General features: G+C 43.0%; 4 protein-coding genes across 11 annotated transcripts in view; 1 reads left to right on the forward strand and 3 right to left on the reverse strand.

Moving 5' to 3' along the window:
* The window catches only part of kmr (kramer), a 59,752-nt gene extending 58,399 nt beyond the window's left edge, over nucleotides 1-1,353 (reverse strand). For 4 of the 8 annotated variants that reach the window (XR_010517423.1, XM_065217046.1, XM_065217047.1 and 1 more), the window contains exon 1: nucleotides 5-510. Coding sequence is in view for 6 of the 8 variants with exons in the window: in XM_065217046.1 (XP_065073118.1) it covers nucleotides 5-108 (104 nt within the window). In the remaining 2 variants the exon portion in view is untranslated. The other 4 variants (XM_065217043.1, XM_065217044.1, XM_065217039.1 and 1 more) reach the window with 4 other exon arrangements.
* An 8,326-nt stretch (nucleotides 1,354-9,679) lies between these two features.
* On the forward strand, nucleotides 9,680-10,346 carry LOC135697301 (low molecular weight phosphotyrosine protein phosphatase 1-like). Its single transcript, XM_065216925.1, has 3 exons — nucleotides 9,680-9,777; nucleotides 9,836-10,182; nucleotides 10,254-10,346. The coding sequence occupies exons 1-3, from the start codon at nucleotides 9,753-9,755 to the stop codon at nucleotides 10,341-10,343; spliced, it is 462 nt and encodes a 153-aa protein (XP_065072997.1). The 5' UTR covers nucleotides 9,680-9,752; the 3' UTR covers nucleotides 10,344-10,346.
* Nucleotides 10,347-10,413: 67 nt separating this feature from the next.
* Adgf-C (Adenosine deaminase-related growth factor C) lies at nucleotides 10,414-12,216 on the reverse strand. Its single transcript, XM_065216926.1, has 5 exons — nucleotides 12,159-12,216; nucleotides 11,246-12,086; nucleotides 11,048-11,184; nucleotides 10,623-10,983; nucleotides 10,414-10,559 (listed from the first exon to the last, which is right to left on the reverse strand). The coding sequence occupies exons 1-5, from the start codon at nucleotides 12,214-12,216 to the stop codon at nucleotides 10,451-10,453; spliced, it is 1,506 nt and encodes a 501-aa protein (XP_065072998.1). The 3' UTR covers nucleotides 10,414-10,450.
* A 98-nt stretch (nucleotides 12,217-12,314) lies between these two features.
* On the reverse strand, nucleotides 12,315-14,891 carry ninaB (neither inactivation nor afterpotential B). The gene is made up of 3 exons (XM_065216927.1): nucleotides 14,434-14,891; nucleotides 13,940-14,364; nucleotides 12,315-13,882 (listed from the first exon to the last, which is right to left on the reverse strand). Exons 1-3 carry the CDS (start codon nucleotides 14,803-14,805, stop codon nucleotides 12,520-12,522), a joined length of 2,160 nt encoding a protein of 719 aa, XP_065072999.1. The 5' UTR covers nucleotides 14,806-14,891; the 3' UTR covers nucleotides 12,315-12,519.
* Nucleotides 14,892-16,516: the final 1,625 nt, after the last annotated feature.

The raw sequence follows: 16,516 nt of genomic DNA on the forward strand, positions 1-16,516 counted from the left end.
GTACCGCAGTTTGGCATTCAAACATATTTTTAATTGGAGTTTCCTATGTGATTCACAACGCAGATTTTCGCACAACCTTCTGAGATTCCCGGAGATTCTTATTGGCATTCCATGCCATTCATTCACTACAATTGAGACCACAACTTTCTCTTTGCCGTTGGTTGGCACCTATGAACTCACGATGACAAATCCATTCAGGATAAACAACTCGCCTCCTGTGGGATTTTCAACAATGCGCAACGCGAAAACACCTCACTTCCGTCTGTGCCACTGTTTCGTGCAATTTTTCACCGGATTTAGGCCAGTTTTCCTCCAATCTTTGAATATTCAAATCTAATAGGCTAATGGGAGAATTTTCTTAAACGTGTCACTTGCCACCACCTAACAGGTAATACCATACCACATCACACACAGTTCAACCCGTCGTCATCGTCGCTGTCGTCGTCGTCGTAGCTTGGATGATTGGGCTTGGGAAGGTAGTAGCAGCAAACACAGCGTACAAGAGAAGTGAAAAAGAAACCGTAGAGTTACCGTATACGCACCAAACTTCGTCAGCAAGCACCATTCAGTGTTGATTCATTCCTGCAGCATATCGGCAGTCGGATCCCCCGCTGTATAATTTTATTTTTATTTCTTCTTATGGGCTTTATCTTCTTTCTCTTCATATATGGCAGCATAACACTCTCCTATACACAAGCACTCCCGGAGCCACTGGATGGCGCAGCGCAGGCTCGGAAACTCGAACGGGCACCGGAGCTCGACACTTCTTACATCTGTTATAACCGAACGCGCAAACTAAACTATCTATGCTTCGGGTTTCAAACGAGTTTGACTCCTCTTGCAACCACTGATCATCGCATCAGTATTCAGCGGGCGAACCACACTCATTCACTCACTGGTTGTTCACCCACCCTTCTTGTTTCTGCGTCGCTCTTGATCGCTGCGGCCGCACGATGGTGGCTCGACTCAACATTCATTCCCCCGTTTAAGCTGGAGAGTTGAGCTTAATCGCTCCACCAAAGCAGCTCACGATCATTTGGTTGTCGTCGTTGTCGTCTTGCAAGTCAACTCGAATCCGGTTTTGTACTGGTATTGGTAATTGGTGAAATGGCGTTAATCTTCTCTCTAACTGTGACTATGACAAATTTTTTAAATCGATAATTTCCACTGATTTCCTGCCTGAATTGAACAAATTTCCACACCAGCAGTTTCACTTTAACTTTTGTTTTATAATTTTCCACACTTTTCGTTGCCTTTCGTTCAGTTATTTGTGATAAATCCGCCTTTGAATGTCCCTACCATCGGCCATTGTCACCGATGCTGTCTCTCACCACTGATTGACTGACTTAACTGACTAACCAACTTTGCGCACAGGTTCGTTTCCCACCTGTCGAAGCTGTGCTCTGTGTGCAATTCCTGCTTCGAATACACGTACACCAGCTAATCACATACCTTCGTACTTTTCCCAACTATCCCCGTTACATCGGGCAGTTTAGCACGGTACAAACAACCACCTTAGCATTTCTTCTCGTATACAAATTGACCCTCGGAAGGTGCCCATGAACAAGCAACAAAATAAAAATAAACCTCCTTCAACGCACCTTAAGAATTTGGGTGCGCGCAGGTACTCTCGCTTCTCAGGATCACATTCTTAGGGCCGCACCTCTTTCTGTTTCCCCGAATGTTCTGCCCTGCCGCTATGTGGTCACTGGATGGCTGCGTTCGTTCGTGTCGCACCCCTCAATACCAGCCAACGATCGTGTCGCGCTTAACCTTCCTTTCCACCTAGACCTTAGCCCCTTTTACTTGTTCAAGACCGAAATAGAAATATCTAGAGGATCGTGCCGTTATGCACCCTCCCTCCGTTGTGTGTTATGATTTTTCGAGTTTTGGTCCTGTCGCTTTTCTCGAATGTGTTTGACGAATGTTCACTCAGTTTGAGGTGATGGTTCGGCAAAATCATAACAACATGTGTGGTAGCAAAATAGTGGCATTAGATTTGACGTTAGAAACAGATTTTTTTTTAATTGAAAGCATATTGTCGTCGGTATAAATCAATTTATCGCGTTTCGAGCGATTTCTAGCTTTCTTTGGGAATTGTAATAACAATGAGCCAACTTTGGACTGTACTGGGAGATTCTATTCTCTCCGTATAGTCAGGGTGCTGAGATATGAGACCGAAAATGTTTGCACAATTAAGCTATTTTTGGTTTATCAGAATGTATCACTCAATTAAATAGCTTTGCTGACAACACCACTATCAGGTAGCGGAACATTTCCTCTACTGTATTACTTTTCCAAACGGTTTAAGATGATGATGATGATGGTCCCACCTCTTACCCCAACAAAGGTTTGAGCTGGACGATTTATCTTTAAGATAATTAAATATGACATTTTAACCAGGTTAGCAAACAAAATCGAACTGGTTTCAGTTACAGATATAAATTTCCTCTAGAGTTTACAGTTGCTTCACAGCGATTTAAATGTGGAAAAGCTCAGGCGCCCACCTCTTAGCTCGCCTTTTTGTCCACCTAAAATATTCAGTATTTCAAGGAATCAAGAGTTAATGAACAATCAACAAAGCATCCTATTAGGCTAGCAACCCCGCAATCTGATGCTATCATAATTTTCAGCAATGTCAGGAATGCTCACGAACCCCCAACATTTGCCAGAAAACTTACTACACACAAAGAAAAATCATTGCTAAAATTAAAAAAAAAAAACCATTGGTAGAAATAAAAGTTTGCATTGGTTCTTTTTGGTAGAAAGCGGTTAACTTTCAAAATGAAAGTCTATACATTATCAAATCAAAAGTTTCCTACTTTTAAAAGTTTCAACTTTCAAACTGAATTGTACTAATGTGAAATGAAAAGCATGACAGTGTTTAAATTAAAACCGAATTATATTCAACCTTTTGAAATTAAATGTTGTATTATTATTGTTAAAAATGAACGTTTTCAGTTAAAAAACCAGTGTTTTCAATATAATAACATCGTTTTTCATTTCAAAATCTATCAAAATTTGATTGGTGAGGAAGTAAAAATATAAAATTTTCATAAGAAATGTATTTACTCGATATAACAATAAAAATAAATTCATTGGGTATGCCTTCTCTTCCCGATACCAAGATGAGCTGATGCTCAACTTGTTCACGCCATTTTTACTCCTCCGATCCACATGAGGGGAACACTGGAACAGACATTCAGGATGGTGTAACGGAATCGGTAACTGGCATTTGGTGTGACATCAATCGCATCAGTAGCATCGCAACAGCCTTAAGCGAGGAATATTTGGTAGAACATTCTACTGGGGTGAGTGCTGGTCATTTTCAGGAATGAGAAGATGATCGGTTCCACTGAAAATTATAAACATGTTTAAAACAAACTCTTGAAATAAGTTAATGCATGATTACTAGATTCTTCTTTGCATCCATTCCGATGAGAACAAAATCGTAAAAATCCGGAGCCCGACATCCGTTAAACTCCGCTATATTTGTCAGCAAATCCATCGAGAGCTTCTAGGAGGATCAGAACTGATGCGAACCGTCTTCGGAAGCAGCATTCTGGTTCCGGTACTGCAAAAGTAAAACGAATGAAAACCATCATCGAACCATTTCCAAAACTTCTCACCTTGATGATTTCCTCCTGGATTGCTTGGATTGTTTCCCTCCATCTGCCGTGATAATTGCCTCCAATCCGTCGAAAATAATCTAGCGGAGGCATGCCAGAAACGCGATTCCGGGGGCTGGGAGAAAACGGTGAAAGTAAAGTGTGGGAATCTGTTTGTTTTGAGTCGAATTTGGTGGTAAACAGAAGTCCAGTGCTGTCAAAACCTTGCTCTTAAGAAGTATTTTTGAAAGTACTTCAACTTTTATTTTAAAAAAATGCACTTTTATAATTACTTACACTTTTAAATCAAAAAATCAATTTTCATTTTGAATATTTTCGCAGTTGAAACTACGAATTTTGCGAAACTTTTAAATTGAAATTGCATTATTTTTATAGCAACATTTTTTGTTCTTTGTGTGTACTAGCTCAAGGTATCTTTCAAATAAGCTTCAAAATTGCAATTTTTTTACCAAATGTTAAATTCAGTACTCAATATCTGCAACACGCGCGCGAGGCTCAAACCTTTGTAGACTACTTTTTTTTTGTAATTAATCTACTATTAAATCAAATATTAAAAATCCATCATCACCCTCGTGGCGAACAGAAATAGTTTTTGCAGTGCTGCAATAATTATTAAAAATTCGTTATGACAGCTATCCATATAAAATAATCCGTCAAGATACATTATTTGTCAATTCATAAAAAAAATCACTGGAAAACTGTTCAAAAGACAGTTTTAACGTGTGAAATGCAATGTCTCTTAAATTCTGCTAATGTTGTTGAACGTTTAATGTGTCTAGGCATCAAATTGAAAACATTTATTCCTTTATAATATAATGAATTTTGTGAAGCACAAGTATTATATCTATGATAGTCACTTCCTCTTTCAATTCTATCACACAAATATCGAGGCAGCAAACCGTTAACTACTTTAAAAATGAACACCATAGTCAAATATACAATTCTTTGCTTCACCGACAACCATTGTAATACCATAGAGGTAACTCTAAGACCACTGGGTCCCGAAGAAAATCATTATTATTTTTGGCTCACTCAGTACCAGAACAACGGTCCCAAGCAGTCCCAAGCTATTTCACTCACCCCTGCATGTTCTGCATGAATCCACACACCCCTGATGTTATCTGTCAAACTTTCATAGCGAATCAAAACAAACATAGTGTAGTAATAGAATTTCAACTAGAATAGGGTACGTTAATCGTTTGCTTGGGACCAATAGGCTACTAAAGTGGTGAGCCAATTTAAAATCGTTAGTTTCGTATTGATTGTTGGTAATACCCCGTTCACATTACAGCCTATATCACGTAACCATTACGTCGATGATTATTTCGACAGCATGGATACAGTAGAGCAGGCGGTTAAGCGAGCCCAGGAGGTGAAGAACGTACACTCGAAGGCTGGTTTCGAAATCCGCAACTGGGTGGCCAACTCCGACGAATTTCTGCAGAGCATGGGGGAGCAGAAAAGTAACAAATGTGTTCAGCTCACCGAAGACATGGGTACGAGTTTGGAACGAGTCTTGGGCATAGCTTGGTGCCCTTTAGGGGATGAATTCACGTTTCTAGTGAAGCTACGGGATGAACTGATGACGTATCTGTCAGGAGAGCAAAGGCCGACAAAAAGGGTGATCATGAGCTGTGTCATGAGCCTTTTTGATCCCCTTGGGATGCTAGCAACGTTCACTATCCACGGAAAAATACTAATTCAAGATTTATGGCGTAGTGGCTGCAACTGGGATCAACCTATTGATGACGAATGCTGTGATAAGTGGAACCGATGGATCAGTTGGCTTCCGGAGATTTAAAATGTGAAGATTCCACGCCACTATTTTCGAAGGTTTAGTTCAGTCGACTACAGCACTCTACAGCTCCATGTCCTCGTTGATGCCAGCAAAGATGCATATGGTGCTGCTGCATATTTCCGTGTGTTAACAGATGAAGGCCCATTGTGTTCACTGGTGATGGCGAGATCGAAGGTCGCTCCGTTAAAAATGCTGTCAATACCTCGTCTTGAGCTGCAAGCGGCAGTCATAGCACAGACAAACATACGTAACTCTTCATTGTGTATCTTCGTTCATGCATTTAACGGTTGATTTGAATATTATCAGTTCCGCGAACTACTCGCTGCAGTGCTGGCATCAGATCACTTTGACGTTTCTATACATTCTACAGAACTTTTATGCAATATTGTTTACGAGTTAGCGAGCAAGCTTGTTTTCCGCGAGAAGCCAGAGAGATGTCGTTACTGAGGTTATATGTTTTGAGATACTATGTTTTCAAGAACAAGTTTTTCAAAGAGTTACGTCTGTTTGTCTGTGGTCATAGGATCCAGGTTGATGAATTCGGTGATCGAGGCTCATTCATTGGTGGTGAAGAAGCGGTTCATTTGGTCCGATTCCAGAACAGTGATTTCTTGGACTCAGTCGGAGCAACGCAAATACAAGCCATTCGTCGCTTTCCGGATTGGCGAGATTCTGAGCCTCACGAAGCATAGTGAGTGGCGATGGATTTCAACGGCGAGTAACATTGCGGACGACTTAACGAAGTGGAAAAAGGGCAGCAGTCTAGATTCGAACGGTCCGTGGTCCGTGTACCAGCCAGAAGAGGAATGGTCGCAGCAAGATACCGTAGAACCGAATACCCCAGAGGAAGCCCGAATATGCTATTTGTTCCACGATATTTTGATAGTCGAGACGGTAATCGATGCCACGCGTTTCTCTCGTTGGAAGGTTCTCGTCCAAACGGTAGCCTGCATCTACAGGTTCAGGTCCAACTGTATCAGGAAACGGGAAGGCTTGGCGATTGAGGTGATTTCAGCACCACCAAGGGTGCAACGGTTGGTGAAGAGGTCTATACTAACTGTGTTGGTTCCACTGAAGCGAGAGGAGTTTCAACGTGCTGAAGCCTACCTTTGGCGGTCGGCGCAGGCAGAGGCCTACGAAGATGAAATAAAGATCATTGTGAAGAACCGTGACCTTCCGTACAGCGAGTGGCATCCGTTGGAGAAGAATAGCAATTTGTACGACGTCAGCCCGTTTTTAGACGAGCAAGGTGTCCTCCGCACAGGGTTCACTCCTTCCCTTTGAACTCCAATTCCTGGTAATCTTGCCTAAGAAGCACCCAATCACGACGAAGTTGCTGGAATATCATCACCAACAAGCGGCACACGCAAATGGGGAAACTGTGGTCAACGAACTCCGACAGCGTTTCAGGATCCCAAATCTCCGAACAGAATTGAAGGCAGTGACGAAGGCGTGTGTGTGGTGCAGAGTAAAGAAGTGCCAGCCGAAGATCCCGAGAATGGCTCCACTTCCGTTGGCTCGTGTCACCCCTGGTTGGCAACCATTCAGTTTCACTGGAGTGGACTATTGCGGACCGCTAATAGTCACGGTTGGTCGTAGGTCGGAAAAGCGGTGGATATGCCTATTCACATGTCTATCTACAAGAGCAATCCATCTGGAGGTCGCTCATGGTCTGACGACGCAAGCATGCTTGATGGCGATTCGAAGATTTGTGTGCCGAAGGGGCAAGCCGGTGGAATTTTTCTCTGATAATGGCACGAACTTCCAAGGTGCGAGCAAGGAGATAGTTAGGACGATAGAGGGAGATTGCGAGGAGGCGATGACAGACGCTAGAACTCGCTGGAACTTCAACCCGCCGAGCGCGCCCCATATGGGCGGAATTTGGGAGCGGTTGATCCGTTCAGTGAAAGCAGCTTTGGTGGTGTTCAACGACGGAAGACGATTGACGGACGAAGTATTGCTGACTACGTTGGCTGAGGCAGAAGACCTGATCAATTCCCGCCCTTTAACGTACCGTGGCCTTGGATCGGATGCAAACGAAGCCCTTATGCCGAATCACTTCGTGAAAGATATCGGGATGACCGGTAAAGTGGAACTGGTTCCCAGCACGAACGAAGCTGAAGCTTTGCGGGACAGTTTCAAACGATCGCAAGCTTTGGCAGATCAGCTGTGGCAATCGGAGACGCAACCAGTCATCGCTGATGAAGCCACACGGAAGACTTGGATACGCGGCGTGGTAGTTGAAGTATACCCTGGAGCAGACGGCAGAATCAGGCCAGCGTCGGTGAAGACGGTGAAAGGAGAGTACAGGCGTCGCGTCCTGTAACGAAGTTGGCGGTGCTGGAAGTCCAGGATCGTAAATCTGGCACAACGGAGGGACCCTCACCAGAATTACGGGGAGGGAGGTATGTGCGCACCGCCGAGTACTATCAATACACTTTGCGCCATACCCTACCTGTGAAGCGCAAGAGACGTTTATCCTAAACGTCAGTGAAGGACCGTGCGGAAAGGAATCGGCTGAGAGTGTGTGTGAGCTTGGGAATAGGTACATGGATAAGGTAGACAAAGACAGTAACGGAGATATCGAAGTGTAGTAAAGAACCTAGTTATTTTTGCAATTTTCATTTGAATTAATTTAACTTCAGTGCAGTTCAATATAAATTTAAAAGTGCATTTATATTGTAAGTAAAACAATCATGTTTTGGGACAGTGTTTAAAATCGTCGCTTTTATTTAGATGTTGATGCAATTCGAAGTTCAGGAAAGGCTCCCGTCAACGTAACCTGAAAAGAACAAAGAAACCATAAATGTGAGTTATTAAATAGATTATATACAATTATACAAACTAATATGAAATAAATTTAGTTTCAAGCCGTGCAACAAACCATACTGCTGTGGAAATTTATTTCGAGAACTGGTTTGAACACACACACACATCATTTCCATTAATGCAATGTTGTTCAAGTGCTGGATGCTGCGTTCGACTGGTTCAACTGCGATGGCGTCTCCCATCTGGACCATGGCGGTACCGAGTCCGTAGACCATCATCACTGCGCCCTGTTTCTGTGCCGGTTGAATGAAGTTGGCTAAATCGAGATCAATCTGTATAAAAATTAACCTCTGGTACATTGAAATCGCTTCCGGAAGCCATTTTTCAGAACTCCAGAAATTTCCGGGACTTTAAAAACTCTCGAAACTCAAGATCGTTCAAAATATGTGATATAAGCCAGTACATGTTCTTTTGGAATTACCGTCACTTCTGGCACTGTCATTCGAAAACTGCGGGTTCCAGATAATCTTGGAATTATTGGAATTACAGAAATTCGTGACACTCTTGGCCCGATTTTTTTCGACGTACTGGACCTCCGGAACATTTTCACAACGTAAACTTGCAAAGCTGCAGTAAATGACGCTACTCCTGGAACACCTAAATCTTCAAAATCCTTAAGTCCCAGTATTTGGGCAACGTGCCACTTCCCTATTCGTACTATTGTTAACATTGTAATGCCACAATACGGTATTGTGTTTGTTCGTTTATTGTATCGTGTGTGAAATATATTCAATCGTCTCGAAACCACCTTCGCTACCTGAGGTGGAATTGGTCGGTAGAATATACGGTCGTCTTATAATTTAATTTTATACTGATCACAACGCCGTAGGGTCCTATCGTGTGCGATCACCCAGGATTTGTCATAGCTCTGAGATTCGGCTAACAATTCCGATTATCCAATATCCGAAGAATTCCGATTCACAAAATTCTCGAACTGCGAGAACTGCAGGAACATCCTAGATCATTTTAATAAGTTCAAAGAATCCCCATACTGTCATACTGCACTGAATAGACCAATTACAAGCAAATCTTAATTAATTTTTAATATTCATAATATTGTTTAGGAACATGAGCTAAAAAGTTTCTGGAAGACTTTCGAACATTTTAAAATTTCAATATAGTATGTTGGAATCATCAAAATTTAATGCTTGACTAAAGCAAACCCCACACGCATCAATATATTGACGCGAAGGGGAATTATTGACAATAATATTGATGATTTGAATTCAGAAATATTGTCAATCTCGATATATTGACGTCAATATAGCATGTATTGACAATACGATTATTGTCAATAAAAGCAATCGTGTAGGGTTCACTTAACACATGTAGTTCAATACCGGCCAAACATCAGTAAGGCAATTCCAACAACAGCTGTAAATGTTTCTTTGCGCTACTGCAGTGAATAAAATGCTCCTCTCAATGAGACAGTGTGATTCATCTGGTGGAAACAGTTACAGCATTGCAATTTCAGTCGGAAAACCCACGCCGTCAGGATGCGAATCCTGTTTGTTTGCATCGGTAATTTAACACTCAGCAGCTGAGGATTACTTTTTCTAACTGAATTTGGTTGCCTTAGGAAATTCTTGCCGATCACCGATGGCAGAAGCTGTGATGAGAGATATTTTGCTGCAGGAAAATCTCGACTGGATGGTCGACAGTGCTGCCTTGGCCGACTGGAATGTTGGTCGATCGCCGGAAGAACGGTGTTTGACGGTGCTACGGGAGAATGGACTGGATTCGAACCACATCGGGAGGCAGATCGGGGAGGTCGATTTCCAGCAGTTCGATTACATTTTCGGGATGGACGAGGGCAATGTGAGAGACTTGCTTGAGTTGGCACCGGAAAATTGTCAGGCGAAGATAGAGCTACTGGGGAACTACAGGATGAAGGAGTTGGATAAAATTATTTTTGATCCTTACTTCGTAAGTGCAGAACATTTAATTTCGTTTCAAATCATGTAGCGTGTTTTCATTCTTCTTTATTTCTTTGCTAGGAACGAGGAATTCATGCATTCAGACGGTGCTATGATCAGATTGTGATATGCTGCAAGAATTTTATGCAGCAAAAACGGCAACCGCAGTGATGTTTTTTTTTTTTTTTTTTGGCTTTATTTTAGAGATTTTTAGCCTGAGGCTAGTTCATCTCTTCCGCAGTGATGTGATACTATTGTAAAAAGCGGTGCTAATCAATTTATTTTCCAACCAGTTTACCAGAGATGATATCGTTCAGAAATTGGTCCCACTTGGGCTGAAGTGTTTCGGAATACTCCGTCCGCTCTTTTGCCGTTAGCGAGCTGTACCTAAAATTAAATCGTTATAAGTTGTTACTGATATCCAGAGATTTATAAATCCGGTATCCATACCTCACTGAATCCCATACAATTTGTTTGAGAAATCCAATTCCTGTCGAACTAGGTGCAATCGCCATCAAAGCATAGTAAAAGTCATAGCTAACTCCTTTACTGTCCCAAAATCCGGGATCATCGCTTGATATGACAATGGGAATACTCTCCGAAACGTAAAACACCGCCGGATGATTTCGGAGATCACTCACCAATCTTAGTACCTGGTTGGAAAGTGGGCATACCTCCAATGCTATTCCTTCCGATTTGACCATTTTCCGTAGTATTGGATGCTTGTAAAGTGAAAATCCATGACCAATGCGACGACTGTCTAGCAGTATTGCATCAATCAGGTTGAGATCCGACTCACTTCCGTACCCATCTGAAAGTAAAATCCTATTGAATTTCATCACTCGTGTGGAATGTTTTCAATTCATCTGAAATACTCGTTTCTCCTGCGTGAAAGAAATAGGGAGTAGTGTGTCTGAATTGTTGTAACTCGTCCAGAAAGATATGCAGCGGTTGATTGATATCTTCTTGTCCAACCAAATCGAAACCGACGACGAGATCCGGAAACTCCTTGCTGGAAGTGTATTTTTTACAGATGTAAATAATCAATCCGCTGGGGTTGGGAATCTACCTACTTCAATTTCACATAAGCTTTCAGGAGATCCTGCGCTGTTCCACTATCCACGCCCCGGTGTTTGGAGAATATGACCTTTGCCCCGACAAAGTCCGGGTGATCCTGCTTGAAGTCCTCTATTAATCGTATCAAAATCTTTGCCACCTCGGATTCATTGTACGTCTTACCATTTGAATCGTACAATTTCGACAGGGGCATCCGAAATTCGATGTACAAAACATTATCTTCGTAAAATTCCTGCAACAACTGGGTATGCAACGCTTCGAAAAAGGGTTTATAGGTGATAAAATCGCGCAAGACCGTGAACATCTTCTCAAACTGGACCCAAACTGTATTGATGTCAGCGTGCATCAGCTCCGGGTCGTTCAATTTCAAATTTATCAAAGACTCGAGCCAGTAATCGAAAGCTTCGCTCGTGCCATTTTTGGCACGAAGCGATTGTATTGTCTTGAGGGATTCCTCTGGGCATTCCTGGGATGCGCGGGTTGTGAAGTGAACTTTGCCTGCATGTTCACAAAGCTTCGCTTCCGGTCGGTAGGTTAAATTTCGGATGACCCATTCCGAACTAACCGCTGCCGTATTGTGCAGGTGAAGAACCGATCCCTTGGGCATTGCGCGTATAATTTGAAAAATGCTACTATTATCGATGATGGGTTTTGCATGGAAAAAGTGCATGGCTGGAGCGTAGGACTCGGGATTGATCACTCCCTCGGAAATAGTTTTATTTTTTATATTCATAAGGACTTCGTCGGCTTTCAATTCTATCGCTGTTAGAATCGAATGTCCTCCGGTGGAAAGTTTCTTTTCGGTATCGAAAATGGCTTGGCGTTTTGCACGATAGTCTAAAAAATTTGCACTTGATAGATGTTCAATCCGTTTTCCTGTTTGAACATTGATTTAACTATTCCACTTACCTACTGAAATACAGCCAGCAAATGGGATCAGGACTAGAAGCTGCACCACAGTAACCATCATCGCAACGAATGTGACTAAAAATTTAGATTTTCCCATATCTGCCAATTATTGTAAGGCTATCTTTCGAACCTTTGTAAGGAATAAGTATTGCGTGATTGTAAAACATCAACTATATTTGTGACCAGCGCTAACATTCAATACAACATTCCAAATACACCCATCATGCTAGGTGGTAATGTGCTTTACTCTGCATGTATGCATAATTGATTACATTTGTCAGTAAATCACCATACACAGGGAGAGGAGGGAGGGAGGTGAAATCGATTGATTGATTTGGTTATTTGCTCACACCTTGGGTCATTAGTTTGCCTTTTTCATCGACGATTGAAACCATCCGTGTAGACACTTGGGCACAGGTCCGGGAGTAGTGAACTCACTTCTGGCAATCTCGGTAAATGTCTTTGCATCCAGCACTAGCAATCCAACGCGATTCTCCTCTTCGCGACCCCATACCATTGCCGCTAGTACTAACCCGTCGTCCTCCGACTGTGGATCTGGACTGGGCACGAAGATCGGTTCGCTTGGATAAAGGTTCTCTTCACACCACGTCAGTTTGGTTTTGTTCACGACGTCCACCTTGATCAACGTTCCCGGATTGTTTGCATCCACATCCGAACTGATGGCATAGAAGTATTGATAATCTCGGCCCAGATTTTCCTCGTAGTGGATCCGTGGTGTTTCACATCCCAAGTCACAGAGCAACTCCGGCTTGCAGAACACAGACGCATCTGGCATGAAGTATGCAGTTGCTTTGGTATTTTCCAACGTGACAAGATTTCTCAACGTCAAATCGTCACGATCTTCATTGTTATCAATTTTTTCATCGTCATCATCCGTTACACTCAACTTATTCATCAAACAAGTCCAGGAACGTGCCATTGAAAAAACACTGGACGATGATCGCTTCATGTCATCTTTGTAGTTCAGTGGAAGCACGAATCGTAGCGGTCGTCCACGGAACATCTTTGCGTAGTCTGGATTCTGCTGCATGTTCTTCATTGTGTCAATGTACATGCAGTTGAGCATAGCTGGATCTTTGTAGCAGCAGATGTCCAACACTACATGACCGTCCTTTTCGTACTGATTGATGATGTGAAGGTAGAAGAACGATTCAGCGTGATACGTGTGTCTGAGCTCTCCGGAATCACGATCCAATAAGTAGATATAGGTCTGTTGATTTTTGAACCACTTTAGGGAAGAAGCCATTGGTTCGTTCTTGATCTGGCTTATTAGCATCGACGGAACGGATACACTCAAAGGCTGCTCCACCACGATGAAGAAATTCTCCGTAATTCCGAATGTGTGCATATATCCTGGGTGGAATTTCCAGCGGGCTGGGACTGAAGCAACGATTCGGGCGTTTTCAAACATCTGTTCACCATGTGGGAAGCAGATGATTGTATACGCAGGACCCGTCTTGGTTACCGAACAGCCCAGATTGAACACGGTTCCGTCGGACATGACGTGTGGATGAGAAGTGTGATTGACGATTCCCACGTAATCGGAAACGTTAATCTTTGCTTCGGTACCCAAAGTTTCCGGGTCTATCCTGTGGATGATTGGACTCTCAGTAAAAGCGAAGTATTCGTCCCCGAAAGGATAGATGGATATCAGTGCGTTGTCCGAATTGTTCTCTCCTGGTTTTTGAAAAATGGCAGCGATCCTAGAAGTAACATACAATGAACAATTCTAACTTTAGACAGTTTGAAAGCCAACTTACTTGTGGAAAATGGTATGACATGGATCTGCAACCGCGCTAGTTCCAAACTCAGTCACTACAATCCGTTGGGCGGCTTTGTTCTTTTTGTAGGCATCAGATTTCAAAAATCGACACTGGTACGTAACCTTCCCGTCTTCGATGTTGAACCGATGCAGCAGGGCCGAACTGTCGAACAGATGATTAAATCTCATCTCTCCGACCTTCAGGCTTCCCGGTCCGTTCCGCAAAAGGCTTCCATTCAGCCACTCTGGGACTGTTCCTCTCACTTCACCCTCGATAGGATTAACGATTTCTTCCTCGCAGGATCGTAGCCAAACGTTGACATCGCAATTCGGGTAACAGTCAGCAGGATTCTTCTTTCCCCCATTTTCTTCGTCGGCATCGCTGACATTGGAACTTGCCGTATCCGACGAATCATCTTCAAACTGTAATCAAGAGAAGAAAAAACGGCCACTTAATTCACAGTTAATTGGAGAGCCCACCATTAAATTCACCCTTGAAAATTTCACTTGGTTATCACTATCTTTGGTATACACGATACTATTCGGCGTGGGTAGTGGATTCCAGGTAAAAACTGGAGTTGCTCTACCCGTTGTTTGAAAAATGTTTTTGTTAGAGGGCACACGGTGATGGATATTGATGGTAATTTCGTCCTCTTCCTCGTCGTCATCATCCGGCGGAACAGGTGTCGTGGCCAAGCTGACACTACGCGTCGAACAGGCGGATGAACGGCCGGAGTTTGGCGTGAAGCGACCATTGATAGTTAAGAAATTCATGTTCAAGGTATCCTTTTCTTCTGGGCTTGGGCAAGGAGACTCAAAATTAATCTCCTCACAGAAGTCCGATTCCTGCACTATGATGTCCATCTTGCTGCCTAGCTGTGGTTATTTCGGGGGCGAACTAATACTGAGCAGCGATTTCGTCAGAACATTTGCTTTTATAGCACAAATAACATTCTGCACGTTTGGTAGAGAAAGTAGACACCGGTGAAAGTTTTTTCGTTGGAAATTCCTTAAGGCTCACGTCGTTTCTGGTTCATTTTTGCAACAGTGCATTCAACACGTCACAGAGTCTCGGGGACACTTTTGTGGTTTCCGTTCTCGGGGGACATATTTGCGACGTAGCCCGAACGAGTCACGGTGAGTGTTTACTCACGTGCTTCCTGGGAGGTGAAAACCTAAAGCACGATTATTATACATATTGCACAATTTTCTTACCCAGGATTTGATGTCCATCCTTGGTTGTTTCCACCGTTCCTGCGATGCACGAGTCACTACAACAATGGTTACATCACACTCCGCACCGTACCCATTGCAGCTGGATGGACCACTGCGACCCGAATGCTCTCGTGGGGGTTGAAGCGTTTTGTAAACAATGGTCCGCTAGCTGTCGAATGACCCAGGAGTGGGGGAGACGCACAGGACATTATGTTAAGTGAATTAAATCAAAAAGCTCGTCTAATTCGATCGAATTACGACGCGAGTGCCGGGTATTCGCCGACTGTGCTTGGGGTTGATTCGAGACAATTTCAATCGCACTAAATTGCAGTCCATGTAGATACAGCGACCTTGAACCATTTTCAGTAGCCAGTATGGGGAAAACGAGGGATGGATATCTCGCTATGTAGAAGCGTGAACCAGCAATTTGGTTTTCACACATCGCTTTGGCCATCGATCCAGGTAGAAATGGGTAATGTTATTCCCGATGTGAATAGCTGAGGGGACGGGAAACAGCAGTCCTGGTGTTTTATTGTTCTATCAAAATACGAAAGAGATTACGAGCTTATGAATTTATCATCATATTTTTCGCTTAGTCGACTATTCTGAAATGTTGAAAAGTTGAACAATGCTGCAGTGCTCCGAACTTGCCTAGCAAATTCTCAGGACTTGCCATTTAAGTCCTCCTGCATTTACCCCGTTTTCTACCCATGTTCCACAAGTCTACTGGACTTGTTTAGGCTCTGAACCATTTGGTGGATTATTTTAACTTTTGGTTAAAATTTGACAGATGGAAAGTTATCGATTAACCCTGCTATCCGAGCATGGTTATTTCTGACAGACAAGAAGTTAAATTTTGACAACTGTGGCTCAAAAACCGGTCGATCGACAGCACGGGGATTTTCGAACATAGAAAATAACTTTCGAAATGTCACTTTTAACCACGAGTTAAATTTAACTCGGCAAATGGTTCACAGCCTTAAAAACCTAAAGAGTGACTGTCCAGAAATCACATGAACAGTTTTCAAGATAATACTAATAACGGCGCCGGTGGTGTAGTGGTAAGCGTGATTACCTCTCACCCCAGCAGGCCTGGGTTCAATCCCAGTCGGCGCCGCCGGGATTTTCTGAGGCATAACATCTCTGATCACGCCTTCCTTCCGATGGGAAGTAAAGCCGTTGGTCCCCGGTTCATGAGTTGATGGGTCGATAGGTAGGGTACAGGTGTGGGAGCTGAGAAGACTTTCGGTAGCAGATAAAGAAAGTATTTAACACGCATTTGATTCGGATGGAATTCAAGAACAGAATGAAGTTTATTTTATCTCGTCTTATGAATCTGTCAAACTGACCAAGGTGTTTA

This window comes from Ochlerotatus camptorhynchus, unplaced genomic scaffold, assembly GCF_037179485.1.
Source record: "Ochlerotatus camptorhynchus isolate MF236.1 unplaced genomic scaffold, CSIRO-AGI_Acam_v1.1 ptg000070l, whole genome shotgun sequence".
In the NCBI taxonomy this organism is placed as follows: domain Eukaryota; kingdom Metazoa; phylum Arthropoda; class Insecta; order Diptera; family Culicidae; genus Ochlerotatus; species Ochlerotatus camptorhynchus.

Coding starts and splice junctions, on each gene's coding strand:
- Adgf-C (XM_065216926.1), bottom strand. CDS start 12,216: ATGGTTACTGTGGTGCAGCTTCTAGTCCTGATCCCATTTGCTGGCTGT. Junction 12,087..12,158: donor TGCTGGCTGTATTTCAGTAG/GTAAGTGGAATA, acceptor CAAATTTTTTAG/ACTATCGTGCAAAACGCCAA. Junction 10,984..11,047: donor CTTTCACGCAGGAGAAACGA/GTATTTCAGATG, acceptor TTTTACTTTCAG/ATGGGTACGGAAGTGAGTCG.
- LOC135697301 (XM_065216925.1), top strand. CDS start 9,753: ATGCGAATCCTGTTTGTTTGCATCG. Junction 9,778..9,835: donor AATCCTGTTTGTTTGCATCG/GTAATTTAACAC, acceptor TGGTTGCCTTAG/GAAATTCTTGCCGATCACCG. Junction 10,183..10,253: donor TTATTTTTGATCCTTACTTC/GTAAGTGCAGAA, acceptor TTTCTTTGCTAG/GAACGAGGAATTCATGCATT.
- ninaB (XM_065216927.1), bottom strand. CDS start 14,805: ATGGACATCATAGTGCAGGAATCGGACTTCTGTGAGGAGATTAATTTT. Junction 14,365..14,433: donor ACCAAGTGAAATTTTCAAGG/GTGAATTTAATG, acceptor TCTTGATTACAG/TTTGAAGATGATTCGTCGGA. Junction 13,883..13,939: donor TGTCATACCATTTTCCACAA/GTAAGTTGGCTT, acceptor TGTTACTTCTAG/GATCGCTGCCATTTTTCAAA.